A 19,821-nucleotide genomic window follows, 5' to 3' on the forward strand; every position below is an offset into this window, starting at 1 on the left:
ATTCAGACAATGGAGAAAGGGAAATAAGTTCAATTTCTCACAATTGTGCCAATTTTTTTACAGTCGGCTCAGTACTCTTCATTGTAGCCTACTGAATAAAACATTTGGATCCATGGGAATTTTTTTGGAAATATTAACTGAGAAATAGTGTTATTTCAGCCTTGACAAACTGCTGACATATCTTTTTCAACAAATAAAATACACGGGAGTGTATGTGAGAGTCATATTCAAGATTTACTGTTATATATAGCAACATATGACGCTTAAAGAGCATCTTTACTGAACTATGGCCCTTGTAAAAATGTAGATAACTGCCTCTGATGAAATAAATGGTCAATAATCCCCATCTTTTAAATTTGATCGGAAAGAACCCACAAATACTGACTCACCTTCCAGATATGAGAGCACACTATCACTTCCCATTATGATGACACAGTAGCACATTAAAGCATCTTTCCCTACTTTCTGTTAAACAGGATGAGCTGCGCTTGTTTGATCTTAACACCTAAGTACCAGCTGGCCTCACGCATGAATAGCATCTTCCCTTGCTGAACAAATGCTTGGCTTGTTGATTCGGCCGATGTGACGGGGCCCGTGTCTAATGGGTTGAGAGTAACAGGTGGACCATGCAGAGTGGTAAAATTGGCCCACCTGAGCAGACCCATCCTCCTCCTCCTATAACAGTATATAAGCCCATGAAGTACGATTGGAGGGTTAGAGACAGCAACAAGCAGAGGAACTAACAGCACCGTTCTTTGGAAAGAAAGAAGAAAAGGTGAGTTGCGTTTTGTTGCAACGGCGAAACCACTTTAACTTTAGCTGTCTGATCCAATATGAAAACTCTGTGTCTGTGTGTCTGTGTGGTGGTGTAGGTTATAACCATGAAAAGCATCCACTCCCTGGCTGGTATCCTTCTGGTTCTCGGCTTTGTCCAGAGCAGCTGGCAGTTTCCTCTGCAGGAGGCTGATGACAGCTTAAGGTACAGAAATCACATCTAAATTAATTATGTTATGTCTTTGGTTTCAGGTTTAACTACTTTTAGGAGCTCTGTATTAAAACGTCATACTTAGCGTACAGAAATAGAAGATTCTATGTCGCGAAACCAACTGGATCACAATTCAAATTGTGCTATAGGTGGCTCATTTTAGGTTAAATTCTATAGTTTATCCAAAGTCTGCTAAATGATGGGGATATGACAACAAAAGCATTAATCACTGAAATGTTGTTACTTCAAAGACCCCAAATGTATCCCAAGTAATGAGGATAATAGGCGAAACGTAATTTGAAGAATTAAAACTATGGATGATAGAGGCTACTGTACATATTGTCATTCACTAAAGAATTATGATGCTGTAAATGTGGATGATCACATTTATAAATACAAAGTAATTTGGAAGTCTGTTGTAGAAAAAAGAACAAATTGTAGCCAAGCAAAATGGGAGATAGAATAGAAAATGAAAAGTTGCTTTACACCTGTGGTGAAAATATGTATGGAAGATACAGATGCTGCATTTTACATACGATTTGTCTGCATCATCTTGAGTGTTTTGGAGAATTCTATGCAAACCTAACCCATATATTTTGGTCATATAAACTGTTCAAATTATATTGCATTGGTGTAAACTCAAAGTGATTGCAATTGTCAAACTGTGTTCTCTCTCCTGCACTGCAGCTTTGAGGCAGACGACACATTAGTGGATGAGCCGAGGGAGCTGTCGAACATGAAGAGGCATTCGGAGGGAACTTTCTCAAATGACTACAGCAAATACCTGGAGGACATGAAGGCGCAGGACTTCGTTCGGTGGCTGATGAACAACAAGAGGAGCGGGTCAGTGTGGGATGCATTCTAAAAATGATCATAAGAATTTATTGTAAAAAGCTTCGTCTTGTTTGGCCCTATTTCTTAAATAATAAAACACTGGTTAAATTAAAGCTCAGGATGTTACAATCAACTTTTAGGGGGCTAAACAGCAGTGGTGGAAGAAACACTCAGATGTAGTACTTGAGTACCAGTACAACAATGTAAAAATACTCAATTACAACTAAAAGTTTTGCATTCAAAATCTTACATAAGTACAGAAGTATTATCGGATAAATGTACTTAAAAAGTAAATGTACTCATTTTGCAGTAAAATATACCCTGTGCCTTATTTTAATATACAGTAAGCAATAGCTAGTTTGGTTCCCAACCTAAGGATCAAGCCCTCCAAAGGGTCACAAGATAAATCTGAAGGGTCGGGTGATGATTAATGAAAGACGATAGAAGAGAAAACAAAGTTCTGCTACACAAATATAGGCTTATATTCATTTTTTTGGACTTTTCTCTAATAATTTTTGGTAAGATATTAGATAATTTGAATTAGGCTCTTTGGCCTAGAACAGTTATTGAAATTAACCCATGTGAGAAGTTCAGAGGGGAAATGCCTCGGCTAACAACTAATGGACATCTGAATCCAGACACAGTTTCAGCTCAAGCCAAAAAGATTGAAACATTTTTTTTTTTATAAGCTTACTACATCATAAAAATGTTAATCTGAAAAGTGACTAGTAATTATGCCTGCCAGATAAATTTAGCGGAGTAAAAAGTACAATATGTCCCTCTGAAGTGCAGTTAAGTAGTATTAAATGGATACACTGAAGTAAAGTATACCTCAAAATTGAACTTCACCGTACTTGAGTAAATTTACTTTTGACCACTGATATACAGGGATGTAGTCCCCTGATCAGGTTTTTACTTCAGACTCTTCAGCTTTTAAAAAATTTAAAAATAATATAAAATATTTCCCTCACTGTGTGTCATTGTGTGTTTTTAGTGCTGAAGAAAAGCGCCACGCAGATGGGACCTTCACCAGCGACGTGAGCTCTTATCTCAAGGACCAGGCAATCAAAGACTTTGTTAACCGGCTCAAGTCTGGACAAGTCAGAAGAGAGTAGGCTGTTCCTCCCTCCCTCTCCTCCTCCTACAGTACCAAAACCCCTAACGGCCTGCCCGCCTGTGTCTGATCCCACCATGACAAGAGAGACTGAGTCAGAGAGAAAGAGCTAATCAACTGCTTCACGTGCCACTTTTTCCCTTTCTTTGCTTTGTTTCCCTCGATGTTCTTTGTGGTTGTGCTAAAAAAATAAATCACCTGAACTTTTCGCACTGCGTTGATTGATATGTTACTACTGTGTGATGATTGCGTGAAATGATTCTTTTTTGACACAAAACATGCCAGCAGACAATGAACTAATCATGGAATGATCAAAACAACACAATGTATTCACCTATCAGAATAATCACAATGAAAAGGATGATTTTCTGATGATTGCTGCACTGCAGGCCAAATAGTAGAGTTTGAATGGCAGGTGTCCACATTGTGGAGTTACTGACCCTTAATGGGCAGTGTTTACATTGTGTGCATGTGTACCTACTCAGATCTGAAACGGACAGGCGCGGTGAGGCGTTCAGCAAGAGGCATGTAGATGGAAGCTTCACCAGTGATGTGAACAAGGTGCTGGACTCGATGGCTGCCAAGGAATATTTACACTGGGTCATGACCTCCAAGCCTTCAGGGTGGAGGTAAAACTAAGGCACATGGCTGATATGATAATTGCAAGAAATGCTAGGCTTGGCATGATTGTTATGTTCTCTCTTTTGCAGTAAGAAAAGACAAGAGGACCAATAAGACACTCCTCAAGGACTCCCTCTGTGTGCTGCACACAAAGCCATATACAGGAGGAATAGAAAGCCATACTGCTTTGCATGTTGTAACGTCAACACTATTTTAAATTTGTAAGTCTTTTTTACTTACTGTATGTGATGCAAAGATACAAAAACTACTACTCTTCCATAGTTTTTATGGTGCAACCAGAGAGAAGAAATGAAATTGATGGCATATTTTTTCTACAAATTTAAATTATTTTCTATATTTTTAAAGTGAAAACAAGAACACAAAAAGTGAAATCTCAGGTAGGCCTTTAAAAAAACACATGTAGTGTAGTTGGTTTTGATTGCATATTATTAATCCGCTCTGCAAATTAAAGTTTTTCATTGTGCATTTCTGGCATTATTTTTAAATAGACAGTTTATTATAAACCTATTCTAGGAGCTGAGGTTGAACTTCCAAAATTCGAAAAAGAAACTCACAACCACACACAAGTGTATGCCTTAGGCATCAACACCCCCAAAATGATCTAAAAATTGAAAAGCCTAAATGTCCCTAGTGATACACAAGGGTTTAAGTATTTGTTCAGCTTTTTTTTTTTTTTATACAGGTATTTAGACATACAGTAGAGAGATGCCGGGAAATTAGATGAGAAAGCAATAGGGAATGACATAAAAGATATCCAGCTGGACTTTGGGACGGTGGGGATCATAGTCAGCACCAAAAAACCTTGGCCACCAGGGCGCCTCCGGGCCTGCCAACTCCTTTTTAATCAGTAATTTTTCATTGTAGTTTCTATCAAACATTACTCAAATCGGAAGAAAACGTGCATGTGTTGGGGAATATTTCCAGCAGCAGATTGATCCACATTTGGTTATGTAGCGAGTATTTGGCGCAGAACAGCAAGTACTCATTTTGCAGAATGGCCGATTTCAGAATAATATACATCTTATTGGTTTAAGAATATTGATTCAATGGATCATTATCTTAACTTAAATATGAATACTTCATAACTTATTTGTTTATGACATTAATTCCAAATGTAAACTTACACGATTATCTTCTCGTAGCAGTAATTTCATGTAATCTAAGTCTGTTCTAGTTTTCCTCATATGGGATCAGGAATCAGGGAAAGCCACACAACACAACCCAAAACAGGCCTGCAGGAATTGCAAAAGTCTTGTAAAAGATTTCTCCCACTATTTCTGATTTATGCAGTCATTTTAAACAAAGAAAGGGGTCTCTCTGGGAGCATGAACAGCAGAGATCCAGTCCTCTCCTGTAGCTCTGCCATACGAAGGCTAGAGAAGCTTCAGCCTCTGGCCCCAGGGTGCTCTCTGGCCCCCTACCCCCAATGGGGCCAAAGACATGGAGCTTCTGCCTTGTATAAAGTAACTTTACATTTTTCATTTTTTTTTTTTTAAATATGTATATATAGTATTGAATTGAATTGAAAAACATTATTGAACAACAATCAACAAGAGGTGTTCAAAAGGATAAAAACACAAAGCCCAAAGGCTTGTTTCCATTGTGGTCCTTAAGATGGAAGGGGAATAACACCACATGGACTAAAAACATTGAGGACAAAGGGGAAAGGGGTCAACTAATAATCAAAACAAACAAGTAAAACAGATCTAAAACACAATAGAAAACAAGGGCTAAATTCCCAGACAGACAATCAGACACATAAACAGACAATACAGTACAGACAACAGTACAATATTGCTAGTACTTCAAGGATCTTTTGATTTTGTTTATGGGTTTGATAACCATTTTTTTATTGAAGATTTAAAATTAAAGTAGGAGGAGCTCAACAATTTAGGGTTGTAAGGTAAGCCATTCCACAAGACAGCTGCCGAGTATAGGAAAGAGTACTTTCCCATACAGCTCTTAAAACGGCAGGGCCTGTAATCTGTGGAACTCCCCCTAGTGGAATAGCTGTGCGTATCACTAATTTTAGAAAAGTAATACTTGGATGCCAGGTTATTTCTTATCTTATAAGTAGTAGTAGTAGTAGTACAGTTAGAATTAGCTATCATGTTCACTGACCTCTGAAGTATAGGGATCAATAAATTACCACATTTCAGCAGAGTTGGTTTAAGATCTTTATTTATGCTCTCACTCACTCAGCCTCTTTCCCATGAAACAAATCACGATAACAACAGAACTGAACTGATAGCTTTCTATACAGGTGACTTAAATTATTAAACAGAAAGTGTACAGCTCTCTCTACCAAATTTAAGGCAGAATTCCACACAGAAGTGGTCAAAATATTTGATATCGATATAATTCTGACCTCTTATTAGTTTCACTAATCAACTAAGAACCATCAATTAGACAATGGGAAAAGAACATCTACAACAAAAACCTGCCTTCAACACTGACTTCATGTTAGTAACATATTAGTAACATTTGACATGAATAAAATATACTATGTATTATACATTGTTAAGACTCTTTACCGTTTATTACATTTTTCCCTTCCCAGAAAAAAGGTATTATTGCATCTCTAGAAGAAACCATGGTCCTGCAGCGAGACAAGTCAAGTCTGTTTCACCGTCATGCAGGTGTTTTGGCGGTTTTTTTTTTTTTTTTTAAACAATTAGCTTCAGATGCTAACACATTGAGGGTCATTTGGATAGGAGATCACATGTCCATGGATGACACTTACTGACAAGATGAGAAAGAGTATGCAGGTGGAAAACAGATTTTTCTGAACAGTCACCCTAGTTCGGCATTTGCAAATTTGTTGAGTTTTTAAAAAGCCAAGGCCAAGTAGCTACAGTAGATGTACTGAAAGTTACGAACTATGCGGAAATTCTAGCTTGAAAATGTCTTCCAATAAACTCCCCCCAAAGTATACTTTCCTCAAAGGAATAGTTCATTTTTGGTCAATGTGCTTATTCTCTTTCTTGCCGAGAGTTAGATGAGAAGACCAATTACTTCTCTCATGTCTGTATGCTAAATATAAAGCTATTGCAAACTCCAAGAAATCGCAACTAAACATGAGGTTTTTACATTTCAGTTTTTGTTCGATCTTCTCGTCTAACAAAAAACAAATAAGGGTATTTCCCAGAATGCCAAACTATTCCTTTAACCCATTTGGGGGAATGCTTCACTGGAGGAGAGACATTTATTTGTAAAATAGAAATGGAGAAGACTCTGGAGTAATATGAGCTGTCACTGTCAGAAAAACATTTAGATATACAGAATATATAAAATGTATATTTAATATTTTCAAAAAAAATGACTAGATTTACTATATAGCCAACTCTGTTGAATGTCATGAAATAGATTAGTATTGGCAAATATCTAATTTTTAGGTTTTTTATTGTGAGGTGCATCAAGTCAATAGCGGCATTAAATACTGCACACAAAACCCACCCATTAGCAGTTTGCTGTGGCAGGTTTTTAAAAGGACAACTCACAACTGTTGGAAAAATATAAAAACATACAAAATACAAATAAAGTAGATTTAAAAATTGTTTAAAATGTGTACTTAATTGGCCCATTGACACAGCAGTTATTGTCAGTGTCATATATTTCTGACTTCTTTCTGTTGCTGGTATCACCAAACATTGATATACATAGAAAAAGAACACAAATGAGTCTGTGTTAATACTATTTCTAAACAAATTATTTGTTTTACACAACTTGCACACAGACTTACATGACAAAAACACAGCGTAGCACAGTACAAAGGTGGTTGTGTGTGGCACGGTACAGTTTTTTTTGTTTTTTGATCTACTGATAGACAGCACAGTGGCATTGCCAGTACGTGTCATCACAAACTTGTCTCCCTGTCCAAGCTCTTCTCATGCTTCCGCCGCTTGTGTCGCTTTTCACCGCCACAGCTGCACGAATAAAAAAATAAAAGTAAACCAACCAAGTATAAAATAGACAAAAAGCTAATTCTAGACACAGGTGCAGATGCATTGCAGATCACACAGCATGCAAATATGTCATAGAGGTTTGCCCTAACTCTTCAATATCTTGTGACATTGAAATATACGATACGCTACGACTTAATGAAAAATAAGGCTATCAATTTGACAACTTTTACAACATGCGAAGGACATCATAAAATGTGTCCTTGAAGTAACATGCACACCCAGGCCATGCTGTGCTGTCAATTCATCAACCTCCGTTTATTACAGATTTATCTCTCTATTTATTGAGTCAACTACCATCACTGAATCATAACACAAAGTCCAACACAGTTTTCATCATGCAGCAATCAACAGTCATTAGCAGTAAACAGAAGACACTCCATTTGGAATGGGAACAACTTACCGTTGGGATTTCAGCTTCTGAGGGGTTAGGAAGGGGAGCTTAGGGGTGAAATGGAATGAGAGAGGCAGGTGGGAGACACAATGTTAGTCTACACTGTGGGAAATTTGTGAAGGCACGGCTTCACTGAGATAAACCCTTTTTATCTAAACATACTAGCTCCTCAGTTTCCTGGAAAAATAAAAAGTAAATGTTCCATAACATTTCGCTAATAAACAGTTGCCACTGCTTGCTTTAACGCCCAAAAGTACGATTCGCACAGGACTAGTATTACTTGGGGACCTCTAGTGATTTTAAATAATTGAGTTCGTCTGTGATCTTAATCCCGTGTGAATCCGCCATGTCTGTAATTTGTCAAGTAAAAATCCCACCGCAAATAATCTATCATATTTCACCAAAACACAGATGTTGTGTGATAATATTAGTCCTGTGTGAATCAGCATCACTGTGATTTGGTGTTGTATTGGCTGCTTCGGCAATTAATAAATAAAAGTTTTGACAGAACCTTGACATCATATACAGACTTTGCATGAAACACAGACGTAAGGGGGGGGTAATTTCTAAATCACGCGATGTCCCCTGGTAATACTTGTCCTGTGCGAATAGGACTTAAGACACCATATACCATATTGAGAAAACTCAGATTGGACAGATAGTCTAGTTAGCTGTCTGGATTTACCCTGCAGAGATCTGAGGAGCAGTTAACCATAGTCCTCACAAATCCAACGGAGTTTAAAATTCCAACACAAAGAAAGCGGAAGGAAACGGATATCGGCGAAAAGACTTCCTGCCGCACCGGAGTAATCCTGGAAGTGGAACGTCAAAGATATAGACTACAGAGATACTGATCTGGATATCTGAAAGTAATGTGGATTATGAGGCTAACCTTTTAGCGCTTGGTTCCTTCTCACCAGGGCTGACACTTTTCCACACACCCCCGAAAGATCCTTTAGACATCTCATCAGTGATGTTCACTGTGGCTGGGTCACTCCTTCAAAAACACAAAGCAAGCAAGACTAATAACTACAGGAGCTGCTCGCATCAAACTATCTGTTGTAAGAAATAGTTGAACGGCTAGCCTACCAGCATCTTTAAAGCTCAGTAATTAACACATACAATCCCATTTGTCTAATCCAAACAGAAATGTGAAAACAACAATTCGTGTTTTTTTAAGTTCTCTTGACTATTTCTTTATCAGCTTTAGTTTTATTTTTAGTGTAAAGAATAAGAGTGGTATCAATCTTTTCATCTTACCCCGAACAAGAAAATAAATATTCTTATTTCCCAAAATGTCAAACTATTCCTTCAAGTCTAACAAAGTCACACATTATCAGGTCAGCAGTTGACACTGACAAAACTGCTTTTGAGGGAAGCTTGGACACCTTAAATGCAGAATATGATTAAAAATCAAAATGACTTACTTGTAGGGTCCCTCCATTTGCACTTGTACAATGCCTTCTTCCTCTGCAATAATACTGTGCTCCTCCTGAAGAAGAAAAAAGACATTAGAAAATCTGAAACACTGCATGGACAGCAGCTTTGCCGCTGCAGTGGTAGGCATTTTATGTCATCAGAGTTTGCATTTGGTTATCTACGCTGCTGTTTATTACCACACCTCTTCTGCTGCATCCTCCAGTTTCTTCTTCTTCCACTCTGGCATCAGGTCATCCAGCCAACTCAGTTCTCTCTTGGTGAAGATAAAGTCCAGCAGCTTACGAATGAACACCAGGGCCAGGACCTGATGCCACAGAAACAGACAGATATCAACCAATCATAAACATCAAGCACACAAGTATACATGCATGCATACACAAAAACGCCCCCAGTTACCATCATGGGGAAGACAATGGCAGCCTTGGAGGTCTTGATGACCCAGAGCAGGACCAAGCAGGTGAGCTGGATGATGGTAAAGAGGTGCACCTTCCTCAGCGGGACGTGACGAAGATAGATGAAGTCTGGCTGATGTTTGGCCGGCATGCCGTACAGCCTCAGACGGTCGAAGAACTGCACAGATACACACAGACAAGAATGAATCCTGCATCTCTTCTCCATTACATCTTCCGAAAAAATACCAGCAGGCAATATTCCGAGCTCACCTGAATGCCTCTGAGTGAGGAAGCCCCCATGTACAGAAAGACTCCATAAAGCACAGGCATGGGGATAAACTGGAGACAGACAAAATAAATATTCAGGATCAGGACTAAAACTATTGTTTAATAAAAATAAATGTTTTTATGTTTTTATTGTCATCTTGAAAAAATAAACTGAAAAGACAATATTTGTAAAATGACTGTGTGGGTGTATATTTTGGCGTTTATCCGCTGACCTTTAGCACAGAAGTCATGAAGACGGAGCAGCCCATCAGGGTGAAGATCATGAGGCCGGTGAAGCGCTGCTCTCGGATGCCCAGGAACTTGGGCTGCTCTCCGGGGGCCGAGCACTCCGACTCCAGCTTCAGGCTGTTGACGTGGGAGATGGAGAGCACAGTGGCTGCCACGAACCACGGCAGGCCCATCACAGAGCACACTCCCAGCATCACCCCCACCACAAACAGGTCCAGGTGGTATCCACAGCCTTTCTGCAGGGGCCGGACAAGGACAGTGGGTTTAGATACGGCATAGCTAACTTAAATGATTTCTCTGTTATTGCTTGCATACTTTAGGAAAATCAGAGGTCAGGGTCAACAACAGCAGCCCTGAAGCTAACAATTTAATTTTTGAGAGGCAGATGGAGATTGAGATTCATTAACACATGCGTTGCACAAGTAGGCAATAACTACAAATACCTGCATCTCTCATTGATGCAGAGAATTGGTTGTGATTTACAGAGCATGATACAAAGATATGTTTGTTAAAAAAGGCATTCATGTGGTTATTTTTGTGACTTTTGATTGAAGATTTAAAAAAAAAAAAACCTTTAGTTTGTGCTCCTTTCTGTTGATAATGACGGCTGTGATCTGCTGGTCCATGAAGATGAGGATGGTGCAGAGCAGAGCAGGGAGGAAGGTGATGATGGTGGTCCACCAGGGGTTGGGCCCCACAGGGTTTATAAGCCAGCCACGATCATCCCTAGTTGGCTGGGGACAGTCAAAAGAAAGGTAGAAATTAGAAAAAGAATGTGATAATATGTAGAGAAATGCACACGTGTGCTTCTACAGTATAAGCCTCCCGAGCTAAGACAAATTTCAAAGAACTGGTTACATGGCTTTGACTTACATTTTGCGAAGTTATTTTGAGCAACAGGAAAGAAACTTCAAAGTTGAATATGCACATTGCAAGGAAACATTTGACAGGCAAGTTAACAAGCCACAATCAATTGTAATGCAGTTGCTTAGATTCTAAAGTTAAGTAGCAATTATAGACCTGTCGCGTCACATCTGTTTTACTTCTATTATTTGGCTTTCTGCTGTTGAATGATCAAACGTGTGGAAATAAAACAAAACCAATGCGAGCATATATCAATGTTTAAAAAAAATGATAACATGACATGGCTGGCATCAAATCTAAATTACATTCTTGTTGTGCATTCACCTGCCTTTTTAGCTTTCAAGATCTAAATACAAATATCAAATAGATGCATACAGCAGCTTTCATGTGAACTTACTTTGAACTTGTTGGGGACCTGTAATTTAGGTGAGGGGATCCCCAAGGCATAATCTACGAGAACCATAATAAGGATGGTGATGAAGACGGCAAAGTCACTGATTATGGCCCGCACCTGGAGGAAACAAAGAGACACACTCTTCAGACAAACTCCATGTTACATTTAAATGTTGTCGACAAACCTCTTCAGGTGTTGGATCGAAAACCAAACTGAAGGCTAAAGCCACAGAAAAGATATGCACACTGTAAAATCTTATTTTACAGACTCTAATATGAATATATTTGATTGTCTCTCTGTTGATGTAGCCCATTTTTTATTCTTTTTGTTTTGTATATTTCTCTTTCCAAAAAAGATTCTGTAGTAGCAGATCTTTTGTCTGACTTTAGACATTTAAATATTGTACCACAGCCAGAATACAGTTTAGTATTCATCACCACAAGGTGGCGCTGGTATACCATAGATTAGTGTGCCTGCATCACGCCATACATTAGCTCATGAGTGTCATCTCAATGATAAAACATAGAAATTGCACACACAGAATGGCCACACAGACTGCAGGATTTCTCAGCATAACTAATCTAAAATGACCCAGACAGAGGCAAAGCCATGGCTTGTAAACCAATTTCAGTCCCATAACAAAATTAGAAGTAAAACTATAAAATTATTTTATAAAAATAAAACTCTGCAGCTACTATACACTTGAAGACAGTGCCAAACAGGAACTCTACAAGCGCCTGTTCTACACAATTGATGAAAAGATTTTAAAAAGATGGTAGAAGTAGTGTTAGGTAAGTAACTATATACATTTAACTCACGATTCAATACGGTTCACAATTTTAAGTTCACGATGTGATTCACGAACAGAATGAGCTGTAGACAAATGACAGAAAATGATTCCCTTATTTATAGAAACTGTAAAAAAAAAAAAAAACATGTGTACTCTTATCAAAAGTGCAACTGAAATAGCATTGAATCTTAAATAAAAAAAATTAAAAAAATTAAAATTAGATTTTTTAAACAAATCCCACATCCAAATAACTAAATAAATAGGAAAAAATCTCTTCAAATAAATGAACTAAGAAAATGTAGTGAAGGCTGAAGTCAAACAAGTGAAATCAAAAGTGGATTACACCCCAGGCCGTTTCAAAATTGCATTGCAATTCATTTTTTATCTGAACCGGTTGAAATCTTTACACATTTATACAGATTTTTAACCAATTCGCGATGCATCGTTACATACCTAGTGTTTGTGCGTTATTTAGGGAAGACTTATGTGCGATACATACCTTGGTGGGGAAGTAGCGGCTTGTCTTGAACTCCTTCAGGAAGGCGGACATGAAGACGGTGGAGAAGAAGAGGACCACGCACCAGAAGAGGACGTCGGGGATGTAGGGGCCGTGGGGACCACAGGCGCTGCCAACAAACTCCCCGTGAAACATCTCGCACTCCTACTGGCACCAGAGGACACGGCGATAATGATGATGAGTGTGATGAGGATAATGATGCCAATAAAAATGGTTAGAATGGCAATGGAAATAATGACAATGATGGATGTCGGTGTCAGTGGTGAATTAGTGAAGTCTGAGCAATCTGCTACATTCAGTTTTGATTTATTCAGTATCTCTGCGTTAAATATCTTAATAGTACATGATTCATCCATTTGCATACAATCCAAGTGGCCTTGGGTGCTTCTCAAACTATTTGAGGCTATACGTCTACAAGCATGTGTAGGAGTGACACAGAATGCCGCCACTGGCATTACTTATTTGTGTCTGACATTGAGAGAATCCAGTCTTCACACTTCATCTCCATGCTTATTCTGCACGGCTAAATCCTGTGAAAATCCTGCCCACATGTTCTTAATCCCTGCCTAGACTTATAACACTTCTTGGTGAAGCAAAGTGTGGGAGACACAACACGGTGCCAAAGAGTGTAAGAAATATCGTTTGTGTGTTTATTGAAGGCTGGGTAAGCAACTGTGATCACATGTGCTATTTCTGTCTGCGTTAACCTTTTCTCTTCTCTCCATGCAGGATGACACTTTGATTGCTTTTTCTTAACAGCTTACAGACCCAGAGATCATCTTTGGATTTTTTAACCATCATTAGAAATCTACCTGAACGCAAGATCTAAGGATCTCAATGCCATAGACCTTTATTTCTATGTAACTTATGTACAGCTATTTTGCTATATTTCACTCTAAATGGCAAGGGTTCCTTACATTGACCTCCAGCATGGTCCAGTTGACCTGGGAGGACGTGATGTTTCTCTCCTCCCAGTACTGCAGGGTCTCATTGCTGGGGTCGATGGGCTCCACACACGCACACCTATGGTGAATATTTTTTATTTAGTTTTCTTAAATACTATAAGAGAACAAAGTGAATAAACAAATAGAAAATAAATTAATTCATTAAAAACACATTTAAAAGTGAAAGTCAAACGAACAAACAAGCAATTTGGCTTCCAGTTCTTAAGAGATTTAAGATTCTGAGTAATTAAGAGAAAAGGCACCTATCAAGGACCATTTGTGTTCACCAACAAATACACAGCATTGTACACATATAATCATAACGTCTAATATTAGATTAGGATACCATACATTTATTCTCCAAAGACCTGTAGCTAGCAGTACATCCCATAGTTAAAGAACAACTGCATTTAAAAGGGATAACAAAAGTCCACCCAATATATTGTGTCCTGTTAAGGTTAATAACTATTTACCAAAAGATCACTTTTTATGAATAAATCTCCAATCTCTATAAACACCCCTAATGAGCTGTATATAATTAGAAATTTTAGATACAATTACATTACGTGCATAAATACTGAAAATATTATTTTTTGTGTTAGTAAGCTAAAGTTTTCTAAAGTAATCTAAAATCCCCAATTTTCAGCTTCTCAAATGTGAATATTTGATGGGTTTCTTAGTGTTGACAGACAGACAGACAGACAGACAGACAGACAGATAGAAAGTTAATAGTCAATGTGTGTACTTGGGCTTTTGGAATTAGTGAGTTTTTCATATTTTCTGACATTTCTATAAACAATAATTGAGAAAATAATGTGCAAAATAATTGCATTCCTCAATGTTCCACTCTACATTTCATACCTCTTCCAACATGTTGAGCCATCAACATGAAAGGACTTATTCTGCTGGCATTTTACTAAACTAAATGTCAGCATCCCCTGATGTCCACTACATCAGAATACAAAACACAGAAGGAGCTTTTGGCTTGACATCGTCCAGCAGCCAGCTTATGTGACGGGATAATGCATGATGCTCCTGACACACAGTCAACATGGGATTAGTAACCATAAAGCAAAACCCATTACAGGAAAACTGGGCAGTGTGTCTACTATACAACATCACCATCTGTTTGATGATGCAGCAATACACTTGTGCCAAGTTGGGTACACTGTGTATGCAGCACAGGCTGCAACAACAATGCACAGAATGCTTCAAGGGTTAGTGTTTTAGAGTGGATATTTAACATTAGTTAGTTCATAATCTTTCCAAAGATATTTAATAAGTGGGTGCAGGTCATTTATCGACTTCCCTCTAAATTCAAGGTTGAGTAAATAGCTTCTGAACTCAAGATACTGAGTGTGTGAGGTAGTCCATACTGTTACTGCCGTACCTCAAAGGAAAATAATCGTTTTTCATTGATTCAGTGTCCAAATATATTTAAACTCTTTTGAGACAGTCTACAAATTTTTTTGGAGTAACTTTTTCTTTTTTTTTAATTAATCGAGCAACCATAGAGTCTAACAGCGTTTTTTAAAGTGTAGGCCCTCCCTCAGACAAAATTGATACAACAGCACCCTCCCACTTAGTTATCTGTGGACTACAAGTTGAGCCCTGATTTAAGCCTATATTTGTTTACATTTAGCCAAATTGGCACCGTGCATGTACAGACAAGGACAGTACAGTCAATGGATAACATTGTACTGAAGAAAACTTAAAAACATGACAATTTAAGGAAAATTCTAGAGTTATATGGATAATCCTTTTTTCGACAATTCTAAGTAAATTTATGGACGTTAATTAGAGATGATCAGAGACAATAAATAACATCTGGAAGAGTAGGTCACACTGAATCGAAAAATATATGTATAATATATGTATATGTCTGTTTGTTTAGATTTAAGAAATTTAAGAGATTTGAGAGTTATTGTTTCAAGAAGGAACACCTCACGTCTCTCACTCCACGCCACCCCCCCCAACCCCTCCCTTTAACTCTCTCTTCCAGTTTGACAATCTCTATAAAATGTCAGAAAATTGTGAAAAATGCCAGTATGCATCTTCAAATTACTTACTTTATCCAACAGTCCAAAACTATAGCAGACACACAAAAAAGACACTTATGGATTTCAAAAGAGCTCTTACGAGTACTGTGTGAGTTTCTGAAGGTTGTTGTTTTTATTGATGGGGTAGTGCGTCCCCAGGTGGATTAGCTTCTCCAGAGCCTCATAGATGAAGATAATGCAGATCAGCGAGGCGAAAGCTTCCTCAGTGAAGCGTGTGATGTAACAGACAAGCGAGCTGGCATCCGTGGCCACCAGCAGTAGACAGAAGAAGGCGGTCCACAGGCCAATACAGGCCCTCAGGGAGAGGTAGGAGAGGCCATATTCCCTGAGAGAGACAGGACGCACACATATACACAGGAATAAAAGGGATAAGCAACTAGATAGGGCACCCCCACTCAAGCACACACCATCCATCATAAACACTGAAATATTATACTCTAAACAAAAACACAATTAGTACTAAAAAAACAAGGAAAAAGATGATAACTTACTTGCAGAACTTGAAAAGGATTTTCTCAAAGACAAGAACAGGCCCAGTGCTGCCCAGGATGGTGAGGGGCTGACCGGCAAAAATAGAGTAGGCTATTCCAGTCATGGAAGCTCCAAACAGGGACTCAATAGCACTCTGGGAACACAGGAAATACTGCTCTGATTCAACTGCTTAACAATCAGTTAAGCACAGTAGTGCTTTGAGCTAAATGTTAACGCTAGCATGGCACCACTCTCACAGTGACAATGCTAACATGCTGACGTTTAGCAGGTATAGAGAGCCGAAGACCAACTGGAACTTTTGGGTTTAGTTCCAGAAGTAAGAAAACCTCATTTAAAATCACATTTAAATTTGTGTTATTGCAAATACCTAAAAATCCAGCCCTGGAACATGACCTTACTCAAGAGTATGTTAAGTGGTACTCTCCAGAGAGAGTGCGTTCCCTTCACTCAGCAACTAGTTTCTAGGTGCCTTTAAGCAAGAGGTGTCCACTGTTGGATACAGGGTGAAAAAGAGCTTGTGTTCGGAGCTATGTCATCCCTAAATACTAGGGAAGAAAACATCTGACCTTGGTTGTTTCTAAAATGTTTCAAAACTCCATTCTCTGGAATATAATGTCTATGACTGTACAATGATGAGGTGATGATATGTTAACGTTGTGTTCACAACTTGTTTGCAGTGCGCCCTAAGCAGCCAAAAAGAATCTGTTATTACAAGCTTAAGTCCAAGATCATAGACTCTCTTGGGAGCAATAAAGATGTTGCTTCTTACCACACGTCCCTCTGTAGCCTCACCCAGGAGTCCTCCAAAGGTGATGACAGGTGACATGCAGGCGCAGTAGAGGAAGAGGAAGGAGGCTAGACACTGCAGACTGACGGCATCTGTGTAGTCGGAAAGGTAGTGAGGAGCCTTTCGCTTGATGTCCATGAAGAACCCGCCAAAAAACCTGTAGTGAAACAAGGATTTTATGAAAGAATTGCACGCAAACAAAAGGTATATGCTAATATATGGAACCACAAATGGCATTTTGCGGTTCTGTGAACACAAACATTGTAAACACAGTTCGACGTGAGTGGCATTTATCTTCTCATCTAACTTATTAAAGGAAGTGACTATGCTTATTTCCCAAAATGTCAAACCATCCCTTAAAATAAACTGCATCATGTTCTAATACTGCATTCATTTGGACCTTATCAACTGCAGTATGGCGGTACTTCTCTCCACTGCTGAACAAATGTGCGAGCATAGCTTCTATAGCTCCTGAAAGTATTAGCTCCTCTATTTTGGGATTTTGTATATGTATTTACAGTGTTACTCATGTGAACCACAAGACAAAATATTGAAAAGGGCACACAAACTGCCCCTGCACTCAGCCTACTTCTGTGTTTATATCCATGCAAGTGTGTGTGTGTACATTTGTGGACTCGTGCATCCATCTTTTAATGACTCTCAGCCACAGTGAGAAGGCTCTCCTGCTGCAGCGAGCTGAGACCGTGGCGAACCAGCTGGAGGGGGTTGCTATGGCAACAGTAGGTGGGACGTTATGCTTATTTCAGTCTGAGGCAGCGATGCCATGTCCCGGGAGGTGGTGGTGGAGGGATTGGGGCATGGGGGGAATTTGATAGCTGAGACTGAGCTTCCGGCCAATCTTAGCTGGGATAAGAGCCTGTACCGCAGCATACCACAGCTCAGCGGCAGCACATCACTCACTCTTCACCACCAACATGTACACCTAACACCCCTGCGCACTGCACTATCATTTCATTGTTCCAAGCTCAAGTTCAAGAATCTACTGCTTGTCATTGGGTGATTTCTGGGTGATGACAGCATGAGGTTTGTTTCATCTTGAATCCTATCTGTAAATCTTAATATTTGCCTTGTCAAATCATGCTGTCTCTTTGTGCCATACAATTATGTGAAAATTAAATTCTTGATGTCAAGACTTTATTCACATGTGTTTTTACCAAAGAGTTATGAACAAAAATAACTACAGGTCCATTTTGAGTTTTAACCCTTAAATGCCTAGGTGTACTCTCAAACATTAATACATACCCCGGGACTTCAGAGACCATTTAAAAGTTCCAATGCAAAAACCTAAATATACTTCATTACACTTACTGTAAAAGTACCATAAGCTAAATATATCAAAAGTAAAAGTATTGGTTCTGCAGAAATGGTCCATGTGAGTGAGATATTATTATACATGACATTAAGATTGTTAATACAGACGCATCAATGGTGAAGCAGCATTTTACTGTTGTAGCTGTTTGAGGCGGAGCTGGTTTGATCTACTATATATACACAATTATGTAGTTTAGTCCAGTGGTTCCCAACCTAAAATGTCTGGCCCATCCAAAGTGTCACAAGACAAATCTGGGGGGTCATGAGGTGATTAACTGGAGAGGAAATAATAATTAAAAAGTTCTGATTCACAAATATATATTCATTTTTTTGACTTTTCTCTAATGGTTTCTTTTAAATATTGGATAATGGGATCTCTTTGTGCCTCAAACAGTTAATTACATGAAACCATGTGTGCAGTTGAGAGCGAAATGTCTTTTTGGTGTTAACAACTCATAAGTCAAGTTTCCATCCAAAGGTAGAGCAGGTTGAATTTTCAGAAAATCTGTAAAAAAAAATTGCAAATAAATGCACGTAATCTGAATGTACCTAGTGACTTTAGCTATCAGATACATTCACATGTAGTGAAGTAGAAGTATCAAGAAACATTCTATAAACATTCAAAGTAAAGTACAAGTACCTCAACAACTGTACTTAAGTACAGAACTTTAGTAAGTGCATGAGGCAAAGTCTAAATAATATAACAATGTTGTAATATTAAAGAATGTTACTGCATGTGTGAGATCGAGTGGTGGAGTATCTAAACTCTTAATAAATTAAAATGCAAACAAAAGGTCTTTGTGGAGTTGAAGTGTGAGGAATGATAATGGGCCAGTAGGGTAGTTGGCCTCTTCATAGAGCTAAATTTATATGTTGGGACTGTGAGGCAGCTAACAGGCGAAAGGAAGACAGGGACAAAGAAGAGCTTAGAGAGCTCATTGCTGTACAACAAATCACACTGTCTCTATGCAACACTTACTTCCCAGTGCGCTGGAGCTCAGGGCCACCGTGCCCTCCATGTTCCTCCGACTCTCCAAGATCTGTCACTCCGTTGGGAACAGGGGGAATCTTCCGCTTTTCCTGTGTCGTTAAGATCACTGTCAGTCAACTGTCTGTTACTGGCCATCATCATAAGAACAACAACAGGCGTCAGCTGCACTGAGTCAGAGACATTTGTTGACACCAGATGCTACACCAACATACTTTTAACCAAGCTTAATAAATGCCAAATGATTGATGTCTTATGCATGAACATGCCAATTTCTGATACAGAGTTCATCAGCATAGCAATCTAATTGCACAGTGGTATGTCAATAATTCACTACATGAGCCTAATGACAAAAAGAAAAACCAGACTTTTTA

General features: G+C 38.7%; 2 protein-coding genes across 6 annotated transcripts in view; one reads left to right on the plus strand and one right to left on the minus strand.

The window, feature by feature from the left end:
• Positions 1–699: 699 nt before the first annotated feature.
• On the plus strand, positions 700–3,969 carry LOC116044513 (glucagon-1-like). Its single transcript, XM_031291781.2, has 6 exons — positions 700–775; positions 873–979; positions 1,673–1,828; positions 2,814–2,930; positions 3,419–3,562; positions 3,644–3,969. Exons 2-6 carry the CDS (start codon positions 882–884, stop codon positions 3,666–3,668), a joined length of 540 nt encoding a protein of 179 aa, XP_031147641.1. The 5' UTR covers positions 700–775; positions 873–881; the 3' UTR covers positions 3,669–3,969.
• A 1,770-nt stretch (positions 3,970–5,739) lies between these two features.
• LOC116044478 (sodium-driven chloride bicarbonate exchanger-like) overlaps positions 5,740–19,821 on the minus strand; it is a 47,146-nt gene continuing 33,064 nt past the window's right edge. For 4 of the 5 annotated variants that reach the window (XM_031291714.2, XM_031291710.2, XM_031291712.2 and 1 more), the window contains 15 exons: positions 19,439–19,539; positions 17,110–17,284; positions 16,340–16,473; positions 15,928–16,173; positions 13,762–13,867; positions 12,827–12,988; positions 11,541–11,654; positions 10,852–11,013; positions 10,264–10,515; positions 10,034–10,102; positions 9,768–9,941; positions 9,553–9,675; positions 9,359–9,423; positions 8,824–8,928; positions 5,740–7,501 (listed from right to left, as the gene is read on the minus strand). In XM_031291714.2, coding sequence (XP_031147574.2) covers positions 7,432–7,501; positions 8,824–8,928; positions 9,359–9,423; positions 9,553–9,675; positions 9,768–9,941; positions 10,034–10,102; positions 10,264–10,515; positions 10,852–11,013; positions 11,541–11,654; positions 12,827–12,988; positions 13,762–13,867; positions 15,928–16,173; positions 16,340–16,473; positions 17,110–17,284; positions 19,439–19,539 — 2,058 coding nt within the window. In that variant the 3' untranslated portion in view covers positions 5,740–7,431. Of the gene's footprint in view, positions 7,502–7,940; positions 7,979–8,823; positions 8,929–9,358; positions 9,424–9,552; positions 9,676–9,767; positions 9,942–10,033; positions 10,103–10,263; positions 10,516–10,851; positions 11,014–11,540; positions 11,655–12,826; positions 12,989–13,761; positions 13,868–15,927; positions 16,174–16,339; positions 16,474–17,109; positions 17,285–19,438; positions 19,540–19,821 lie in introns of all 5 variants that reach the window. The other variant, XM_031291715.2, reaches the window with a different exon arrangement.

Source organism: Sander lucioperca, chromosome 24 (genome assembly GCF_008315115.2).
Source record: "Sander lucioperca isolate FBNREF2018 chromosome 24, SLUC_FBN_1.2, whole genome shotgun sequence".
Classification (NCBI taxonomy): Eukaryota; Metazoa; Chordata; class Actinopteri; order Perciformes; family Percidae; genus Sander; species Sander lucioperca.

Excerpts from the sequence above, each read along its gene's own strand:
- LOC116044513 (XM_031291781.2), top strand. The coding sequence starts at position 882 with ATGAAAAGCATCCACTCCCTGGCTGGTATCCTTCTGGTTCTCGGCTTT. Across the intron at positions 980-1,672 it reads GAGGCTGATGACAGCTTAAG|CTTTGAGGCAGACGACACAT; the intron begins GTACAGAAATCA and ends CCTGCACTGCAG. Across the intron at positions 1,829-2,813 it reads ATGAACAACAAGAGGAGCGG|TGCTGAAGAAAAGCGCCACG; the intron begins GTCAGTGTGGGA and ends GTGTGTTTTTAG.